At 39.8% G+C, this 23152-nt stretch overlaps 1 protein-coding gene across 2 annotated transcripts in view; it reads right to left on the bottom strand.

Moving 5' to 3' along the window:
* tox3.S (TOX high mobility group box family member 3 S homeolog) overlaps positions 1 to 23152 on the bottom strand; it is a 142136-nt gene that overhangs the window by 44950 nt on the left and 74034 nt on the right. For both annotated transcript variants that reach the window (XM_041561121.1, XM_018260444.2), the window contains one exon: positions 20146 to 20397. In XM_041561121.1, the coding sequence (XP_041417055.1) occupies positions 20146 to 20397 (252 nt within the window). The remainder of the gene's footprint in view (positions 1 to 20145; positions 20398 to 23152) is intronic.

Here is a 23152-nt window from a genome sequence, read left to right as displayed (position 1 = left end):
TGTTTGCAGAACTCTCCTATGGAGTAGTCAGAAGCCATTGAGATGGTAACTGGGATAAAATAATTCTGTACATCATCATTGCTGCTATAATTATAATGCCGGTATAATTTATGGCACATGAGGTGTAAAATGACTATTGCCCAACTAAGTCTGTCAATTGGAACTCTGACTGAGATCATTTGTAGTGACATTGTCTTTATTAAAACAAGGTAATGTCAGTATTCTAAATCTTACAAAAAATGTGGGAAAGTCCTTAATTTTCTTCAAGATTGTTTCATTTTGTTCTGATGCTTTATATTTATTGTATTTCTGAATATGTTAATAAAATCCCAAAATCTAAGATAACAGCTCACTGTTAGATATAAGAACAGCACTCAATAGTAAAAATCCAGGTCCCACTGTGACACATTCAGTTACATTGTGTAGAAACAACAGCCTACTAGAAAGCAGTTCCATCCTTAAGTGCTGGCTCCTTCTGAAAGCACATGACCAATCAAAAATCTTCGTTTGTGACGAAAAGTCACGTGATTCCCCTACCCGTCCCTAAATAACATATGAAAATTAGGATTCGGGTTCGGCCAGGCAGAAGGATTCGGCCGAATCCTGCTGAAAAAGGCTGAATCCTGGGCGAATCCCGAACTGAATCCAGGATTCGTGCATCTCTACAAATTACTAGGGGCAGAATGCCGCCCGGCCGCTTACTGAGGAGCACTGGGGACGTGCAGCTCCCCAGTGCTCTAGCATGTGCACCTGCGTGGGCGGTGCGTGCGGCAGGTGCTAGGGCCACGTGGCCTAGAGGCGCCCGCAATACAAATCCGGCCCTGATGGCATAAGAATAAATAAATCATTAAAACTGTAAGACAAAAATAGAACCATTTTCACTTGTTTGGCAAATAAAATTGATTTTGTTGGTGGAAAATAGAATGTAGTAAAATGGTCAGTATTGTTGACCTTTTTTTATATTTAGAGGGGTCCAAAAAAAAGGCGGATTTTCAAATTTCATCAACGCTAACCTTCTCTTAGCTACAACAGACTAAGCAGGAGAGAATGTTAACAAGTTCTATTTTGATTCAATCATTGCTGCTGTTCTGAGAACTGCAGGAAAGAAATAAAAATAATCTATATGGTAATTATAAGGACAAATTCCCAAGTAACTTTCAGCTACATGAAAGGTCAGTTCTATTCAAGATATTTTATCAGTGCCTTGCACATACTTTCTGTCCTGTCATTTTAAATCTGAACAGTATTTTATTTTCCCATTTACAGCTACCTGCAGAATTAAGTACTTAAGCCAAATAAGAAAAAAACATGTTGAATTCTGGCATAGGCTATAATAGCACAGAGATAAATCGTTCAGCTGTTCACTTGCAAGCCTCTAGGGCTACAGATTTTTCTTTCTCCTGGTGCACTGTGGGTATTCAAAACTTGTTCAACATGATTTCATTTCATTTCAGGCACTGCCTGAAAAAACTAAATTACAGAATCAATCATACAGAAGGTCAGAGTGAGACTTCATTACAAGTATTGCATGCTTGCATGAATATCTTTCATTTATGACTGACCCAATATGTCACAATAGCTGTCTTGTAAAAATAATCCACTTTCTGAAATTGATGTAGCACTGATGTCAACACTGCAAAGCAAGCTGGACAGATTATAGGGAGGTGTTAAAAAAGAAAGGGGGCTCTGGAGGCAAGTATGTTGTTACACAACAGCTATCTTTTAGACATCTAAAATCATCATTAAAAAGAAAAAAAAAGATAGATAAACAATAGAGGTTATAACGACAGTTTCCATGACTGAATTTCATTTATGCCTGCCTATTGACAGAGAGAAAATAATATATTGTAATTGAAAAGGAAAGAATATATCTTAAGAAGCAGGAAAATCAATATGGAAAGTTGATTCTTGGCTTGCTTGATTTTTCTTTTTTTAAAAAACCTTATTTAATAGTATATGCACAAAACACATCTTGAAATAATTTCTATTTTCATTGAAGGAAATAAATGTAATATTATTTAAATGTATCTTTATGACCTTAAAGTAGTAATTAGGTATTTCTTCCTCTTGTACAGTGCAACAAAAATGCGACTGTAATTAAACTGTATGGACACATTTTCAAGCACACAGATATAGAGATATGCATGACATATATTAATGTGCATATCCTATATTTAATTTAAAAAGCCATATAGACAATGGGTGAAATACCCTGTCCAAAATTATCTTGCACACTTGACATTGTGACATGCCACTGGCCTGCACATGCACTTTTATGGGGGAATTAGCGTTTGGTAGGCAGGTAGCGTAGGATTTTGGAGCTTAGAGACAGGGACACCAAGGTTTAGGACAAAAACACAGGTTTATTAAGCACTGGACATTCCCAACAAAAAGGCAACAGAAAAATGTTCAGGTTACAGTTCAACTTCACTGTAGAACATGCAGGGTACAGTTCAGTAAATACACTGCAAAACATTCAGGGTTTTCCCCCCTCTTGTCGCTCACCATCAAGGGAAACTCTCACCCTCTTGCACCTTGAAGTATTTGGGCTTCACACTCAGCCCTGCTGGCTTACCCTCCTGGGACTCAGACTCACTAGCCTCTGCCAGTCCTTTCCTCTTTCTTTCCCCACAAGGGATTTAGGCTCCAAGCTCTGGAACTCTCTTGCTGTCTCTCACAGCACCTCACTTCCTTGGAGAGCCCTGAACTGTACTCACACAGCCCTTTTACATGGTCAGGTAGATCCTCTCTCAGTTGTCACTTAATTACCTGGCTGAGAGGGAATATTAACCCTACCTGAGCCAAGTATTCCTTTGCAGCACATACAATGCAGTTTAAATGCACTCTTTTATGTGCCTTTTTCTCTAAGACAGTGGTGTTTTCCAAACACCCTGTCACAACATGTACTTAAGAGTATATTAGTATTTCAGAACCAGTTTTTGTTGAACGTCAGCTATCTTGGGGTGTTGGAACTGCTGCTGCAGTACAAGTAGGACACTTAGGGGTAGAATAATTATTCACCAAGTCAGATTAGGGTAAAACAGAGTTTCATATTAGTTCTTTACCTCTCTCTATTTCTTTATACTGATTTTTTACGCCGTTTTTTGTGTGTGTTTTCAGTAAATAAAAAGGCTTGCCACCTAAAACCTGATAAATTCAAAAAAAAAAACTATACGAAATAAAAAAAAAAATCAATAGAGGAAAAGATAAAAAAACACGAACAATATAAAAAAATATATATTTTTTTACATTTAACCCGAACGCTACCCTTAATGAAAGATAAGGTATTTAAAATAGTAATATATATGTAGACTTCCACATCAACAATAAGAAACTTTATCTTAATACTTGGGTGCCCAATTACTAACAACCGAATTCAGGTGTTTTCCACGAATCTCAAAAAATTCGTGGTTTTTCTATATTTCTAAAAAAACTCAAAATAATTAGAATTTATTAAGTGTAAAAACCATAAAAACTTTGCGATGTAAATGTTGTTGAGGTGCTACAGAAGTCAAAGCTTGAGTGAATAGTTCGAATGCAGAAATATTCGAATTTCGAAGTATTTTTTTGAGTACTTCGACCATCGAATTGGTCAAATTCGATCGAATTCGAACGAATCGAATGATTCGAACATTTCGAAGAAAAAATCGTTCGACCATTCGATAATCAAAGTACTGTCTCTTTAAAAAATCCTTCGACTCAATACTTTGCCAAATAAAAGCTACCGAGTTGAATGTTAGCCTATGGGCACTTTTTATGATTGAATAAAAAACATTAGATCGATCACTTAAAATCGCTCGATTCGATTTTTATTCAATCGTTCGATTGAACCTTTTACACTAAAATCCTTTGAATCTGAAGGATTTTACTTTGAGGCTCGAATTCGATGGTTTTTAAACTCTCAAAATTCGACCCTTGATAAATCTGCCCCAAAGGGGGTATAACAAACATATTTTATGTACTTTGTATTCTCACTGTGTGCATGAAGGAATGGAAAAACAATCCTTGTTTATTTTCAATAGTCTTCCTTTGGGAAATTTGTGATAGTTATGCAAAAATATATATTATTTAGCTGAACAGAAAGTACCCTAAGGGAACTTTGACCTATTTTCAACGGTACAGCTGGCTATTGCACAGTGTATAGGTGAACATCAAGATATCCATGAAACAACATATATACAATTAACTATACCTCTACTGTATCCTGCATTTGTTTTTAATGTGGACATTTTCTCAAAAATAACTTTAATAGACACCTTTTATTTTGTTCAAGAACATTATTTTAGCTTTATTTTAATAATTTTAAAATTACAGATGTCCTTCCAGCAATTCTTACATGCTCCAGAAGATGCTGATCATTGAGATCTTCTCTATAATACCACCATCAAACCTCATTTCCAAATGTTAGTTGTTCTATATGTATACATTTTTAGTATCTTGGAATATATAGGGAACACATTGGTGTGGCTGTATGTATAACAGTTACTTATCTAGTTCATTTGCCACAATTCCCTAATGGCATTATCAACAGAATTCTTTACATTCCTCTATGAACTCATTTACAAAATTCAAAACATTCAGGATTACTCCGGCATAAACAAAAACAGTAGAAAAATATTGAAAACTGTAATGCATTTTTTGTAATGCAAAATGTTAAACCATTTTTTTCTCAAATCATTCTACAACAGATTGGTTTTAATAGCAAGAATAAGCAAACAGTTTCTTAGCATTTGTGATCTAATCCCCTCATTTATTATATCGTGTTAGAAACTAAAACAAAAGTTTCTAAAGTGTGTATTGTGATTTAAACTTCAAATTAATTCTGCTCTTAATTAGTGTACACTTGGGAATTAGATACTGCTATTAAAGTCTCTTTTAAACCTTTTAATCTAGATATTTTTTGATTGGTAGATGGACGGATTTACCAATAACTAATCTAATGATTCATTGCTATCTAATTGATAAATATTTGCTTTTCTGGTAAAAGCACAGACATCTTATTAAGAGCTGTCAAAATATCGATTCTGGAGATTTTAATGAACTGTGTAACAAACAGAAAGGCCAAGCAATCTAGATAATACATTGGCAAATTAACACAGGCAGGTGTAAATTAATTAATGGCTGCCTTTTGTTCTTGTTACACTGCCTATTCTTATATTGGAGAAAGGTGAAGTGCTGAAATCATTAGTAATGAACATTAGCTTATACACAATAACAAGATTCTGTACTGCATATTGATGGCTCCTTGTTCTGCTAGGTGAAGCCTAACAATGTTTTTCAAAAGGCATTTTGAAAACCAATAAATATGAGTATATTCTATTTAACAGCAAAACCAAAACTCTTGGCCTCATCCAGCAGCCAGCTAGAGATTTTACCAGCAGCAGTAGATAGTGGCTTTTAGAGTTCTACAACCATGCACATCTAAAACTGAGAATAAAACCTTTTTCCTGTGAAATATTAATCAACCACTGGTCCTACCTACTGATAACCAAACAGGCCTTTAAATACACTCTTAGGGAGTTATTTATCAAAGTCTGAATTTAACTCAATATTTTCTACTACAAACTCTGATCAAATTGGCTCAGATTTTTCACACTTATTTATTATTTTATTTTCCCAAAAATTTGCTTTGCAGGAAAAAATCTGATTTTCACAATTTTTTCAGATTTTTTCAATTGGATTTTCATGATTGATTCAGAATTTTCAGCCGAAAAATCCGGAAACTTCAGGGTATTGCATGAAACCCAGCGCACATCAAAAAATCATTGGGACTTATATGCAACCTCGACAGGTCCGAGATGCTGGATTTTCAGATTCTGACTTTTCCATTCTCGGGGTTTAACAAATTCCTGAAAAATCCATGATTTTTTAAAAAGTGATTTTTGCATTCGGAGTTTAGTAAATAACCCCCTTAGACTTCCTCCTCTTCCTTATTAATATATACATTTTTTTCTCTTACAAAGATCAGTGAAATAGCCTGGGCAACCAATGTTTTTCATTAAGAATACGTTTTATTGCTTTATTACACCATTTTGCATTTATTATAACTTTGACGTAAATTTTCTATGTTTGGCATAGGTATTTATGCCCTTTCCAGGTGGAAGAAGAATGTGAATATCAGTAAGGTTAAATGAACTCAGGAAGGCATCTATTATTAACTAATAATGTCCAACGGTAGTATTTTTATTTGCAAATCCATAAACTATAACATATCATTCACATAAAGAACAAAAGGATTACAAAGTCAGACTGTCAACATTTCAGCTTGTTTAGTGAGTGGAAGACAGCAAAATATATAAAGTACAAAGGAAAAAAAGCCCTGAATGATACAGTTAAAAAAAATTTCCAACAATTCCTAAAGAAGAAAAAATCCCAAAACCTCCAAAATCTATTGATTTAAAGTGGTCTAATTGGATCAACGCAGCTCCCATTGACTTCTATAGCACCTCTACAACTTTTTAGTGGCTTTTACACTTAATAAATCTCGAATTTTTAGAGCTAGATCAAGTGGTATCTTTCAGGGAATAAATAATTAATAACACCTCAAAGTTTCAATCATGCTAATACAATAAACACCTAGATTCATGAAATCCTTGCTGATTATGATAAACAGATTATGCAAATTAGAGAAACATTCCAGGGTATTTATTCCCAAAAGATCTTATTTACAAGTCATTCTTAAATGAGAAAGCCAGTTGGATGACTGGTGAAACGTCCAAGAAAAAAAACACAGCAAGTCCATGATTTGACTTATTTCTACAGATATTCCTTCATTACAATTATATATCTCAAAACGGAGGAACTTTGATCAACCATAATATAAACAACTAAGCAATTAATTAAGAGTAACAAGGTAATAAAGAAATAGAATTTACTGAACCATTGACATACATAATATACTATTCACCCAATTTTCCTCAGCAAAATGTGCATCAATAATATTTTCTCCACCTAAAATACTCAACTTGCAGTTAATTACTAAGCAAAGCAATTTTATTAACAATTCTTTATTTATTGTTATTTCAAGAAAAGGGGAACAGAAAGAAAGAAGGGGCGAAAGGGGGGAACAAAGTTCAGGTTTCCAGATTATTCTTAGCAATAAACACAGCAAAGCATTCTAGTAACAATGTGGCAGGTAAACATCAAGTTATTACTTTAGTCAAACCTTTCACATATGCAATTTCTTTTATAGTACAACGCCAGTCGTCATATAAATATAGAGTTATGGGGTCAAGTTATGTCTATGGTTACAATATTCCTGTACGCCAACTTAAGAGTTGAAGATTTTCGAGGATGAATAGATTGAAGGCAAACACCCTAAACAACCATGTGGATGGAGTGCTAGTTATGTATTAATGGAGTTGTTTAGACAAAAATAAAACCATGGGTACCATGTCTCCCAATATGCCTTGCTACGGTTATGAATAAGATGAGTAATCTCTTCCATTTGTCTCACTTCCGCGACTTTCAGTAGCCATTCTCTAATTGTAGGGGCTTTGATGGATTTCCACTTTCGGGGTATTAATGCTTTGAACGATTGCATGAGGTGCAAGGTAACTTGATCTTTTATTAGGTTTTTATTATCGTGGTGTATATTAAATAAAATGGATTCTGGCCTATCTAACGAAAAGCTAGATTGCGTTACAATGTTGACTGTCGCTAATAACTCTTCCAAGAATGATTGTAAAACAGGGCATGTTATCCACACATGGGTATGATTCCCTTCAGCAAGATCACACCTCCAACATAGTCCTGAACTATTAGGGTATATTTTTTTCAGTTTCATAGGCGTATAGTGCCAACGAGTAACCAACTTATAAATCGCTTCTCTTGTTTTGACCGCTTTATTTGTCTTGTAAACTAATTTAAGAATGTCGTTCCACATTGTATCCGAAAATACAAAATTGAATTCCTTAGTCCAAGTCCACTCCAAACGTTGATGATTTGGACTTGTGCCTATTGCATCAATCAACAATTTATATGTTTTGGAAAGTGGTTTGGTAATCTCGATTGATGAGGATGCCAATGATTCCCAGCACGTTTCAGGTCTATTCCAATCTTTAGGTGAGATTGAATGAATAAATACATGTAATTGATTATAATTCCAAACATCCCTGGGGTGGCACCCCCATCTCTTTTGTATCTCAGCAAATGTAATTATTTTCGCATTTTTTATTAAATCACTTATTTTAGTCGCCTTTGAACCCCATTGTCCCCATCTTTGAAAAGCCCCTTTTTCCATGCTTGGTGGGAATTGGGGATTGAACGTCAAGGGCTGTAGTATAGAGGGAGTCATAGTTAAGTTGTAAGTGGATTTATTTTTGTGCCATTCTCTCAGTGTAGCACCTATTAATGGGTGCTGTAGAGTCTCTTTCGGGATATATTGCAATTCAGACCATAGGTTATTGATTAGTGGATATCCCGTTGTCAGGTGTTCTAAAATCCGTCAATCTTTATTCTTTATTCCCTCTCTCCAATCTAGTATCCTAGTCAAATGGGTAGCAATGTAGTAAAGGTATGAGTCAGGCAGGCCGAGACCTCCCTTCTCTTCTGGTGAAATAAGGAGATTATGTTTTAGTTCCAGATTCCAGTTCCAGAGATTATTTTTTCCATTCCAAATGAATCTTGATATCATAGATTTGACGGATTTAAAGAATGCTTGAGGGACTGTAATTGGAAGCGCTTGAATAAGATATAAAAGTTTGGGCATGAAGGTCATCTTAATGGCTTGCAGTCTACCTGACCAAGATAATTTAAGTTTCTCCCAATTTACTAATAACTTCTGGAGAGAAGTTAGAAGTGGTAAGTAATTATCTTGGTATAGATGTTTCATATCTGCCCTTAAATGTATCCCTAAGTACTTGATAGAGGGCTCTGCCCATTTGAGTGGGAAGTTTATTTTTAATTCCTTAACTCTAGAAAGAGGTAAATTTACATTTAAGATCTCAGATTTTGTGTAATTGACCTTAAAATTAGAGTAGACTCCAAATTCTCTCATTAGAGCTATTACCTTAGGAAGAGAAAGAACAGGCTTTGTTATGCATAATAGCAGGTCATCTGCGAATGCAATACATTTGTATTCTACACCATTTGCTATTATTCCAGAGATATCAGTGTCTTTTCTAATGTGAGATAATAGAATTTCCATAACCATAATAAAAAGTATAGGTGATAAGGGGCACCCTTGTCTTGTTCCATTCCAAATTGTAGCCTTGGGAGATAAAGTACCGTTGACTCTTATCCTAGCGGTTGGGTTCTGATATAATGCCATAATTTTCTTTACCATTGCAGGACCAAAACCAAAAGTATACAGTGTTTTTTCAAGAAAGACCCAGGATACCCTATCGAATGCCTTTTCAGCATCCGTGGTAAGCAAAATAGTTGGCAGACCTCTTTTTCGGACATGGTGCATCAGGGATATGATCTTAAAAATATTGTCTTTTCCTTCCCTTTTAGGAGTGAATCCGGCCTGGTCTGTATGAAAAAGTTCGGGTAAGTGTCAGGAACTACCTGGGATCGAACTCTGAACTATACACTCATAAGCTCCTGCATTATTTCATTGAGCCACTGGAGACCTTTGGAATCTGATTCTACTGGTATGATTAAAGACTTTCTACTTTATACGTTTGCTCACCTCCTCCTCCTCCTCCTTCTTGCTCTACCAGGTGTTGGTAATTTGTTAATTAAGGGCCTTTATAAAGGCTCTTACTCACGAGCGTTTTTACCTGCGCTCCCCTGCGTTCTGTTTTTCGGCGTTCAGCCGCAGGGGAGTGCAGGAATAGACGCATTTCATTATTTCAAATGGGGCTGTACTCACACAGGCGCATGTAGGCGCCGAACGCAGGTTGAGATGCAACACGCTGCATTTTTCCTGCGTTCGGCGCCTACATGCGCCTGTGTGAGTACAGGCCCATTTGAAAAAATGAAATGCGTCTATTCCTGCGCTCCCCTGCGGCTGAACGCCGAAAAACGGAACGCAGGGGAGCGCAGGTAAAAACGCTCATGAGTAAGAGCCCTAAGCCTGTTGCTAAAGATACTCCGGTGCTTGATCATTGAAGCTCCCAAGCTAGATCCTGCATACTCCTTGTTCCGGTGACTCCTTGATCCTGTGACTCCTGTGCCTGATTCCTGCTTTGTTCCTGAGATTCCTGCTTTTGTTCCTGAGATTCCTGCTTTTGTTCCTGAGATTCCTGTTTTGTTCCTGAGATTCCTGCTTTGTTCCCTGTGCCTGTGTTGTCTGCTACAGTTTCCCATTACCTGCACTCTGTTGGATCCCCTGGTAATTGACCTCGGCTTGTTTACTGGACTACCCTCTGCCATGAGCCTGCCTCCGACCTCGGCCTGCCATACGGACTTGTTATTGCCATCAGCCTGCCCCCGGCCTCAGTCTGTTTCTCGGAATTGCTTTATTGTTGCCTGCCCTTGACCACCGACCTGGTGTAAGAACTTATATTATTTTTTATCTTTTGTTCATCAGTTATATTGCCATACTTTTCATTACCATACTTTTCATTTTTCATTGCCATACTTTTCATTACATACTTTTCATTCAATACCCGCTGTACTCGTGTTATACAGCACCAAGGCTCCTAACTACCAGCCACTCACCTGTGGCCAAGCCTGACAGGTAAGTATCTCTTTATTCTGTTGCTTATAATCTTGGCGTATATTTTCATATCAACATTGATCAAATAATTTGGTCTGTAGCTCGGGCATAATTGTGGGTCTTTATTCGGTTTAGGGATTATTGTTATGTGGGCTTCTTGTGCTTGAGGGTGAAAGTTCTTAATATCTGATATACCATTGAAATAATTGTACAATTGTGGGGTTATTTCTTCTTTAAATGTCTTGTAAAATAAAGCAATATAGCCATCAGGGCCCGGTCTTTTCCCTGTAGGTAAGGAGTCTATGCATTCCTTTATTTCATCTTTTTCAAATAGGGTGTCCAAGTAATCTCTATTTTCTTGTGAAAGTTTATGTACACCTGCCTCGTTCAGGAATTGTTCCATTTTGTTTATAACCTCGATTTTTGGAGGTGATGTGTTTAGTTAGTATAATGTTTGATAATAGTTCTGAAATGCTGCAGCTATTCTCTTAGTATCATAATGTGTGTTATTGTCTTTGTCCTTGATTGACATAATCTGTGTTTGAGGTTGAATCTTTTTAATGGTCCTCGCAAAGTATTTATTACATTTATCTCCAAATTTGTAGTACTTTTGTTTGGTTCAACTCGTCTGTACTCTGTGGTTTAACATGGATCGAAGTTGTAACCTTTTGCTTTCTAAGACAATCAGTGTTTTATGAGCAATAGACTCTTTATAAGATTGTTCCAAAATTGCTATATCTTTCAATAGGTCTAATATGTCTTTTTCTTTCTCTTTCTTTAGGTTACTTCCCATAGCCATTAATTTGCCACGCAGCACACATTTAATGGTTTCCCACAGTGTTACTGGAGAAATATCTGGTGTATTGTTGGTTTGAATTATTGGTTCTATCCAAGACTTTATTTGTTCTTTCCTCTTTTCAGTATGTAATAAAAATTCATTAAGTCGCCATGTAAATTCTGACCTTAGTGTTTTAGGGATTGAAAATTTAACAGTTACCGGAGAATGGTCTGATAATAAGAGATTACCTACAGTATGTCAGCTTTTGTGAACAATCTTAACCAATGATGAGATATAAAAATGTAATCAATTCTCGAATAAACAAAGTGAACTTTAGAGAAGTGTGTGTAGTCTTTTTTGGGCGGGTTCAGCGTTCTCCAAATGTCAATCAATTGCAAAAAGTCAGTCTTTTTTTTTTTAAAGGTTTTTTATTTTTGTTTTTCACAACAAAACAACACACACAGTAACAATTACAGTGAGGCTACGACAATCCAAAGCAGTTACACATCAAAATAAGTTGACAATTAGTATTAACATATAGCATACATCCGTAAGGGGAGGGGATGGGGCACCCCGGACCAAGGACGTGGGTCTGTTAAGGAATCCCAAAGCTAGGGGGCTGCTTCTGAGTTGGCATCTAGCCAGGGGTCCCAGACCTTTTCAAATTTGTGGGGACAACGTCTGGCTAGGTATGTGAGTTTAATGACAGGAAGCTTATTATTTACCAACTGGACCCATTGTTTGGTTGTAGGTGCTTGAGGGCTCATCCACTTCATTGCAACAAGCTTCTTTGCATAGAAATACACAGTTTTTAGCAGTATCCTAGTTTTGTTTAGGGGGGCCACCTCATCAACAAGCCCTAGGAGGCACACCTCTGGGGCTAGTACCCCGGGGAGGAGTAGCTGATCTGAGAGATATTTTACCACTGCAGTCCAGAACTCGTGGACTAGCGGACAGGTCCACAATAGGTGGAAGAATCCAGCATCTGGGGCCTGACATTTGGGGCATGTGGCATTGGGGTTCCTGCCCATCATTCTAAGTCTCAGTGGGGTGATATAGGTCCTATGCATAATCCGATACTGAACCATCTTGTCCCTAGTAGAAATCAGAAAATCATATACTCCCTCAACCGCATCTTCCCACAGTGTGTCATCCAAATGAGGGATATCCACAACCCATTTACCTTTTACCTTTCCGAATGGGTTGCCTAGAGCAGGGATCAGGGATTTATAGAGGTCAGATATCAACTTCTTAGGGCTAGGGTCCCATAATCTGCGTTCATACTGTGGAACCACAGTAGGGACCGATTGCGAGCCAAATTGGGATACAAATGCATGACGCAGTTGTAGATACCGATATATCTGGATTGTGGGCTGGTTCAGTTTCTCCCAAAATTGGGACAAGGTCGGAAAGCTATCGTTAATTACCAAGTCGCTCAAGTGCCGAATCCCCAGTCTAGGCCAATAATGGAAATCTGGCAGTTGTGTTAGATGCTGGAGGTTTGAGTTCCTCCACAATGGAGTATACGGTGAAGGTGTAGGACTGTTTTGGGTCAATATTTTCCGAACTATAGCCCATATTCTTTGTGGGATTGTCAGCACTGGTGGCAACTCCGGGGTATCTTTGCGTCTTCTGTAAGGGGCATTTCTAATTGCCTCTAGGGAGCCTGCTATAGATGCATGAAGTGCAGTTAGCGTGTTCTCTGGGTCTGGGCAGAACCAGTTGTGTACATACATTAGTTGTGAGGCATAATAATAATATCGGAGATGTGGGAGGGCAAGGCCACCCTTTTCCTGAGGGGCCATAAGTGAGAGTTTACTGATCCTAGGGGATTTGTGGGCCCATATATAGGGGAGTAAGATAGAGTCTATGTGCTTGTGTACCTGTGGTGCAATCCACACTGCGGCATGTTGCATCACATACATATATTTGGGCAAGACAATCATCTTGAATAAGTTCACCCTGCCCCACACTGTGAGAGGAAGGCGTTCCCATCGACCTGCTTTAGTTTTGAACGAATGCGTTACTGGTTCAATATTGTCCGCCACATAATCATCAAGGTTGTTTGATATGGTAATCCCTAGGTACTTAAATTTCGACACCCACTTCAGGCCCAGGATCTCCCCTTCATTACGGGGCGCTTCAATAGAGAAAAGAGTAGACTTGCCCTTGTTTACCACCAGCCCACTGAAGGTGCCAAAGTGATCAATCAATTCTAACGCCCTGTGCAATGAGTTCTCGGGATCCGCTAAAAATAGAAGGATATCATCCGCGTATAGGGCTATCTTTTCTTCTAGTCTCCCATACTTAAGCCCAATCACGTTGGGTGCTTGGCGTAGCATTATGGCCAAGGGCTCTATCGCCAGAGCAAATAATAGGGGGGAAAGCGGGCATCCCTGTCTGGTACCACGGGATACGGGCAGTCGGAGAGCGATAGAGTAGCAGAATCCAGTTTATGAAATTGCAGCCTATCCCAAAATTCTCTAACACCTTCCACAAGTAGGACCACTCAATTGAATCGAAAGCCTTGGTGGCATCCAGGGATACTAGCGTTCTGTTGCCCCCATTACTATGTTTAATTTGGAGGTGGGAGTGCAGCCGCCTGAGGTTAATGGACGTGCTTTTGTTGGGCATAAAGCCAGTTTGGTCTGGGTGAACCAACGTAGCTATCACTTTATTGAGGCGCTGGGATAATATTTTCGCTAAGACTTTCACATCCGTATTAATAAGAGAGATGGGGCGGTAGGAGTCACAAGAGTCAGGATCTTTTCCCTCTTTAAGTATTAGAATTATGGTAGCATTGTAGAAGGATTGGGGAAGTGACCCTGTCTCTTTGGCCGTAACTAGTGTGGCGTGGAGTTTGGGAGTGAGCTGGTCACTAAGAAAGCGATACCAGGCGGTCGGTAGACCGTCCGGACCCGGGGTTTTCCCTGGAGATAGGCTTCCAATGGCTTCTACCACTTCACCCAAGGTTATGGGGGCATCAAGATATGAGGACTCCGCTGGGCTAAGCCTAGGGAAGGTAATGCCCTGTAAGTATTGGTCTAGTTCTGCATTCGAGTAGGAGGCGTGTGCAGAATAGAGGTCCTGATAGTAGTTTGCAAATACGTCTGCAATATCCTCCGCCCTCGTCATATAATCACCAGCGGTGTTTTTAATTCGAGCTATCATCGTGGGGGGGTTAAGTTTAGCCAGATACGCCAGGGTTTTGCCATTTTTGTCCCCCTGATCAAATATCTTTTGGTTGATATACAGTAATTTTTTCCTAGTGGCGTTAGTTTGCGCTAACTCGAGGTCTCTCTGGGCAGTAATCAGCTGCTGGTGATTTTCTACAGTGCCTTGCACACAATAGGCTCTTTCGGCCTTGAGGACTACATCCGCAGCTTTGTCAATTGCTTGCTTAGCTACTGCTCTCGCTCTGGCAATTGCTGAGATCAGGGTGGCTCTAGATACTGCTTTGGAGGTGTCCCATAAAGTATTATTTTGCGCTGAGTGGGAGTTAGTCTCCCATTATTCATCGTAACCCTGAATACAGGTCTCGGCCACTTCGGCGTTGTTGAGCCATAGGGGAGAGAGTCTCCACTGGAAATGTTTGACCCGGGGTGTGACGCTAAATACTAGACATAGTGGGGCGTGATCAGATAGGGCCCTTGGGAGGTATTTGGCTTCCGTAACCCATTGGGCGAAGTCTGGGGTGCCCAAGGCCATATCTATGCGGGATAGTGAACCCTTACCCACCGAGTGGCAGGAGAACTGTTTTTCTGTGGGGAATTTGTGCCGCCAGATGTCTGTTAACCCCACTGCCGCCATCCACTGGTTGAGCGGAGAGGTAGGCGTTGAGGAGGCATGTAGCCTATCCAACGTTTGTTCGAGCACCGTATTAAAATCCCCTGTGACACAAATTGGGCATGGTAAGTAAACAGAGAGTTTGGAAAAAATGAGGTCTAACAGATCCAGCTTGAAGGGAGGAGGCATATATACATTGACTATTATCAGCTCCTGATTATTAATTTTACAATGGAGGATTACAGTGGTCAGTGTTAACACTTAGCAGTTCATACTGTAAGTTCCTACGTACCAAGATAGAGACCCCTCTGGAGTATGTGGAGTAGGAGGCATGATATACCTGATTAACCCATCTCTTTTTTAGGGCCATCAACTTTTGACCAACCAGGTGGGTCTCCTGAAGTAAGAGGATGTCAGGTTTGTATTTCCCAATATAGTCAAACACGAGTGCCCTTTTGAATTTGGAGTTTAACCCACGCACATTCCACGATAGTAACTTTACATCCCCCATAATTTGTGGCTACTAGAAGTAGTGCCAGGATACTGCCTGTTACTCCAGAGTGTCTGTATCCCCTCCTCCGCCCACACAGTTGATAGGAGGACAAGCTCATAGCCAGCTGTACACAACAAATAACACACATGAAACGCCCCAACTTTTTCCCTAACCCACCCTGCCCGACTATACCCTATAGACGGCCTGTACCCCGAACTGGAGTCCATTAGAAGAGTTAGCAAGTGCTAAGTTCTTGAAACGCTGCCATGCCGACCGCACTGGGGGCCAGGACAACAGCATCCTGTTGCAGCTAACACACCATTGCTGCTGCATGGAACTAGACTGGAACTGAAGTTTTACAAGTGGCAATGGGATAACGAGGGAAAACTGAAAAGAGGGGAGCATACGCAGCAGCGTGAGCCACCTGCTGTCGCTGAGAAGGCATCAGTGGTCATTCAGGCCATTCCTTAAGGAAACAATGAGGCTTGACAGTGGCAGACCTAGTGTTCCGGGCGAATGACAGAATAAAGGTATGGGGGGGGGAGTCGTGCCCTTCCGCATACGGGAGCATAAGGAACAGTTAGACAAAGTTAGTACTAAACCACGTACTAGGGCTCGATGGTAATGTGACGGCCTTGCGCGTCACTGTATTCCGACTAGTGGACTGCAGGGGCAGGCACGACTCTCAGGGTAAATTTCGCCAAAAAAGGGGGGGAACCCCTCAAACATAACTATGGAGCCCCAAACAATGTAGTGATCAGTCACTGGCTCATATACTCACACACCCTCCTGGGTTGCGTTACTGACGATGAGGCGGACTGTGGCGCGGGCTGTTTTGTTGCCTCCGCATATTAAGCCATTGGTCTGCTTCTGAGGGGGATCCAAAGAACCGTGTAGAATCGCCATCTACGATCCGCAGCTTCGCAGGATAAATGAGTGAGTAGATTATTCCCACTTCTCGCATCCTTCTCTTGACACCTTGAAAAGAGGCGCGTTGCTTTTGTACCACTGGCGAGTAGTCGGGGTAGAGGCTGATAGGAGACCCATTCCAGGTAATTGGGCCCTTCTTCCGAGCTGTTACAAGCGCCGCATCCCTGTCTCTATAATTCAGGAACCGCATGATGAACGGCCTCGGATTAGCGCCAGGCGGCAGAGGCCTAGTGGGGATGCGATGCGCACGCTCGATGATCAGGACTTGTGAGAAGGCATCCGCTCCCAGGTTCTCCCTTAACCAGTTCTCGGCAAAGGCTTCTGGGGTAGTGCCTTCGGTTTTTTCAGGGAGCCCCACCATGCGCAAATTGTTTCGGCGGTTTCTGTTTTCCAGATCCTCAGCCCGGTTGGTAAGGATCTGTACTTGTTGCTGCAGTTGGGCGATATCGTCAGGGATGGGGCGCACTGTGTCCTCTAATTCCGACACTCGCCGTTCTGCCTCTGCCGTATGCTCGCGGAGGTTCTGGAAATCCTGGCGCAGAAGCGAAAGATCCACCTTGATGGTTTCAAGCTGTGCGGTGGTGGACGCATGAGTGCCTTTAATCGCCATGAGGATCTCTGCGTTGGTAGGCTCAGGCACTGCGGAGTCAGAGTCGTTTCTGTCCGACACTGGATTTGGCGGGTCCGCGTCTGCGGCCTTGTCAGCGTCCTGAGAAGCACTCAGGTACCTGTCCATGCGGTTTTCGGACCTCGCTCTGGTACCATGTTTTCCCATATTGCTGCTGGGTGATTAGGGTGTTTATTCGCCGCACAGGAGACCGCTGTCCTCAGGGGTATAATCAGGATGTTAGCTGAAAGCACGGAGCAGCACAAAAGCACGTCTGCTCAATCCGCCATCTTGGCCACTCCCTTTTTAAGTCTTTTAAACCTTTATATGATATATTGGTTTTCTTTGAGGAAAAGTCTATGAGTGGGTTCAATGTTACATTAAAATAGCCTCCTAAGATGACAAGACCTTCCTTGAAGTTTTCCAAGTCTTTTAAAAAATGCTTTAAATATGTTTTTTGTCCCGAATTGGGTACATAAATGTTAGCAATAGTGCATATTTGATCCACCAGTTTCCCCTTTACTATGACATATCGTCCTTTGTCTGTAATTGTCTCTATCTGTTTAAACGGTAGGTCTTTATGTATTAAAGTCATTACTCCCAGGGTTTTTTAATCGGGATTATTACTCGTATAGATAAGAGGGTAATGGTGAAGTATTATCGTGGGTGCATGGTTATCTTTAAAATGGGTCTCCTGTAGCACAACTATCATAGCGTTTTGTTTTCTACACTGGTGAAAAACCTGAGATCTTTTAACCGGTTCATTAATACCATTCACATTCAATGAAAATATGATTCCTTCCATGTTAGGTTCTTTAGCCATGATCACTAATCTGGAGATGATGCCATTTAGCATAGAACAGCTCATACTCGTTGAAAACCTGGGGGTAAAGTAGGGGGGTAGTAATTTCCTCACATCGTGGATTGTATGAAAGGAGGTGTTGGGGATAAGGTTATGCCACCTTAGACTTATCAGGGCAGAATCCCTGAGCTGTGGTGGAAGGGCTGCGGCTCGGGTGTAAGCAACCACCATGTTGGGGGTGAGTGGCTGAGAGGAGCTGTCAGGGGCCTTGGTATTACTCATGTACCTGCCATCAAACTGCCCCCAGTCCAGCTAGCTATTTATTAGCAATGGGGATGTATAGTAACAGCTAGATATATATGTAATAGCAGTATGAAAACATCTAAACATCAGAATATCATGCTACTATAGCAGTCGTCAACAGGAAACAAACAAATAACTTTTTTTTTTTATATATACATCTACATATAAAATTTCTTCACACAATGACATTGTCAACTTATCTTAATGTGTAATTTATGCAGTCCTCTCCTGATAATACTATGTATCTCAGGTAACAGTTCCATGGAAAGTGAATAAAGTTTTGTCCTTATATGAAATATAATACTTCTTTGGTATACAAGATCACATCACTAAACGATCCTGTCAAACAGTATCTTCATTGTAACGTTGATAGAAGAAATTATATCAGATCACATTCTGTCCCTAGGTGTCCTGGGTTTCATAGGTGTTCTCTTTGAGTTGGGGGTATGTGTCCATTCCCCTTGTAGGTCAAAGGACAGCTCGGGAATTGTATTTCTGTCAGGCAACCATCCTGGTAATTCCATTGTTGGCAAGTGTAATTTCGCCAAGAAGTGGTCTGTGTCCATAGGTCCTCTGATTATTGCAGTTGTCCCATCTTTGGTGGCAGTTAGGGAGAAAGGACATCCCCACCTGTACTGGATGTTGTGTTCACGTAGCTTGTCAGTGATTGGTCTCAGCAGTTTTCTCTTAAGGAGAGTAGTTCTTGACAAATCTTGAAAGAGTTTGATAGTATTTTCTTCATAGGATAATTGGTTAACTTCTCTAGACTTGTTCAAAATCTCCTCTTTTAGGGAAAAATCATGCAAGCAGCATAGTATGTCCCTTGGTGCGTTTAAAGGGGCCGCTTTAGGTTTAACAACTCTATGAGCTTGGTCGATTTTGATGTCAGTGTCAGGTTCTCTTTTCAGGACGGAGTTAAAAATATGGAGTAGTGTATCCTTTATCTCTTCGTTTTGGACAGATTCAGGGACACCTCTCACTCTTATATTATTGCGTCTACTCCTGTTTTCCTGATGTCTGTATATGGTTTTCTGTATATGGTTTTCTGTCTATCAATACTCTAAGAAGCATAAGTTTCAAGGCAGTCAGTGTGTGCAGCAATAGATAACATGTCTTTTTTAATATCATGTATTTCCTCCCTGATTGCCATGGTAACTTCCTGTAGCATTTCTTTAATGTCTGATTTTGAGGGTAATTTAGCGATATAAGAGTGGATATCTACCTCCTCCTCCAGGTCGCTTTCTGCCTCAGACATTTCTCTATTGGAATCTGCTTCTTCTTCATACCATTTTGGATTCCATGCGGCTTGACTTTTTCTGCAGAAACAGCTGCGCTATGTTTCTGTTAGACTGCTGTGTCTTTTTCCCCGGAGTTTTCTCTTTGTCCGGTTTTGTTTTCTGGTGTTTCCCCATCGTTTGCATTTAGGGTTAAGGCTGGCCTGGGAAAGTTCTCACGGAGCCTCTGAGCTATGCTGCCATCACGCTCCGTGTCAGACCACGCCCCCCAGCAAAGCAATTTTACATAATACTCCATAACAAATAAATTTAGGATTTTTAAAGAATCATTTGGAGAATGTACTTCTCTTTCTTTAAATATGACCCAATCCTCTCTTTTTGTTTACCCAATGCATCTTTATTGTGTGACAGCATGATGGCTACTGCAGAAACTATGCACCGGTGATGTAATCATAACACAAGCCCCATAATGATTCACAAGACAACTGAAAGTCTGATGACAAAGATTGTAACTAGATTTTGATTTTAACATTATTTTTTTTAATTTTTAACTAAATATAAACCAATCTAAGTTCAAAAAGATCAACATTTGATTTCACACTTACCAATGATAAACCATTATTGTGTAATACACCTTCCTGCTCCATTAGATTTCGAGAAATAGTGATAGAAGGAAGATCCAGACTTTGAGGAGGAAATTGGGGTGTAAATCCATTTCCTTGAGCAGCCAGTGCTTCTCCCAATACTTGAAATGGCAGAAGGACATCAGTCATGGCTAACGCAGGGTCTGTTTCAGGAGGTGGTGTAATTGGAGGAATCTCAAACTCTTCATCTCCGAGACTTGGAGTATGGAATGTCTGTAAAACAGAAACAGTCTTAACAAAGGCAAATTACCCATGAATAATCAAAGCCTTCTATTTTTAGATTTTCACAAGAGGCAACATGAAACAACTGATCCATTTGTACAGTTAGGGGATTATTTATTAAAGTCAGATTTTTTTTTCTGGTCAAAGTTTTAAAGGGGACCCGTCACCCAAAAAAAACAATTCAAATCCTATTTAATCACATTAGTCAAGCAAAATGAACTTTAATTACACTATATAAATTATTTGAACCTTTTTTCCTTCAGTCTGGGAATTCATAATTATAGCAAGCAGGCAAGAGCCATTTTGTGGACACCGTTATTAAGACAAGCCATGCATCATCTCAGAATCTTGTTTGTGCACCAGAATGGGGGACCCGATATCCATTTCCTTGCCCTGGCTACACAATTAAATGGTGGGAATGTGTGGAGAGCAGTGACATCTAGGAAGTGCTGAATGGAAAGTGAAAGTAATTGTCTGCCCTGCCTCTATGCCACTAGCATAGAGGAGGGGCAGACAATATTTGATTGACAGCTGAGAATTTTAAATGAGCTTACAACAGCTATGAATGCTTTCAGAAAAAATAGAAATTGGATTTCATGTTTAATTTGAAAAGGACTTTTATTATACAGATTTTTGTGTCTGGATGACAGGTCCACTTTAAAGAGGAAAACAACTCAAAATGTTTATGATTTATTAAACCCCAATGCTGCTAAAAGTCAGAATAAAAAAGTACTCCATCTCAAACCTGCCAAGGTCATGAAAAAGTCAATGGCAGATGTCCCTTTAACAATTGCAAGGTATCATGATCTGCGCTGGGTTTATTTATGATTTTATCGATTCCTTTCCCTCACTAAATATTTTCGATTACATTTTTTATAAATATGGTAAAAATGTGCATGTGAGTTTGGTCAAAATGGTTTTAAGAAAATAGTGAAACATTTTCAGATTTTAGTAAATAACCCCCCTAAATGTCTTATGCCCTATGTGTAAAAAGTGGAGCAAAAAACTATTTAGGGCTCTTTGTTAACAAATCACTGAAACAACATGAAGGCAAAACAAACAACTGACAGCTCAAAGAATAGGGCTAAAGAAAAACATGCTGATTTCTCCACAAACAAAAGAGCAAGCACTGTTCTGAACCACCCCATAGTAGAACACATTAACAGAAATGGTATCCAGCTGAACACTTAAGCAATTTTGGGTTGCAATATACTCCATGTGTGCACTGGCACATGGGTGCCATTACAGTAAATGCTTAATACCATAGTGTGGATGGAGTGCATTGTAGTTTCCTCTGCTGAGTTTTTTCCACCAGAAAAAATGGCATGTGTGTGACTTTTTTCCACACTAAAAAGTTACTGGGACTTTTCTGATGTCTTCTGAATATTATGCTAAAACATGTTGGTTCTTCAGAATTAGGGATGCACCGAATCAACTATTTTGGAATCGGCCGAACCCCCAAATCCTTTGTGAACATTTCCAGTAAATAACATATCAGCTCTTGCAAATATATGGTCAAACATTTTCCTACTGTATTTTTATAATCAAGCACTGGTACCATTTATTTTTCCATTAAATTCTAAAGTAAATATATGTCAAACAGAGTTTGAAAGCATTTCACAAACAGGTCAGTCTGATTAAAGATTAAAGCCTAATTATCATACTGCTATAATTTACAACTACTATTATCAATGTTTTAATGTGTACTTAATTAGTAACATCTGTTTTTGTTTGTATGAGCAGCAGATACATTAAGCCTAGTTGCATATTAGATTGCCTATTTATTGATACCTAGCGGCAAAGAAAAATAGCTTACATTATACAGTACTCAATTTATGCATCATAAATTCTTACAATTGTCTGAATTGTTGAATACTTTGAGGTTTATTCTGCCCGAACACAGCAGTTTATTTTGATTTGTGTAAGCTGGAAACTGCAGAATGTCCCTTTGTTTTGTTGTTGTTTGTTCTTTAATATGTGAGTGGAACATTGGCTATATTTATTCAGTTTAAAGAATTCTAAAGCAATTACATCATTTTGAAGTGTGTTTATGGTAGTTTGTTGAGTACACACCAGACTAGCTGTATAAGACTGTTTATATCTAGTTCCAGTAATTTCTCTTGATTGATGGGAGATATAGTCCACTATCTTTTTAGATGTTCCTTTTTGGTTTGTCGCCAAACGAGCGGATCTTGCTCCGATATGCCCACCTTGAGGTGGGCAATATCGGGCTGATCCGATTGTAGGGCCCTACAATCGGATCCTAACGCATGGGGAACAGGCGGTCGGATCGCGGGACCACATCAACGAACAGATGTGGCCTTGATCCGGCGGGATTTTTTGTCCAATCCGATCGAGATCTGGCCGACTTTCGGCCAGATCTCGATCGGGGAAGCCCGTCGGGGGACCCCATACACGGGCCAATAAGCTGCCGACTTGGTCTGTCGGCAGCTTTTATCGGCCCGTGTATGGCCACCTTTAGTCAGTGAAGCAAGCCTAACCCTGTAGTAGTAGTAGTCTTTTTGATGTATCTGAATTGATGCAAGATGTTTTTACTGTTTTAGCTGGCTAATCCACTGTTGATATATAGTAAGGTTGTTGCTATATGGTAAGGTTGTTACTCAACTAAGGTGCTTTTGAAAAAAAAGTCAGCAGCACTCTAAGGGCAGAGACACACTCAGAATTGGGGAGTTTAGTCGCCCAGCGACAAATCTCCTCTTCGTCTTGGATGGTAATCGGTGCGCTT

Source organism: Xenopus laevis, chromosome 4S (assembly GCF_017654675.1).
Source record: "Xenopus laevis strain J_2021 chromosome 4S, Xenopus_laevis_v10.1, whole genome shotgun sequence".
Lineage (NCBI taxonomy): Eukaryota > Metazoa > Chordata > Amphibia > Anura > Pipidae > Xenopus > Xenopus laevis.
This window is presented reverse-complemented; position numbering and strand designations above follow the sequence as displayed.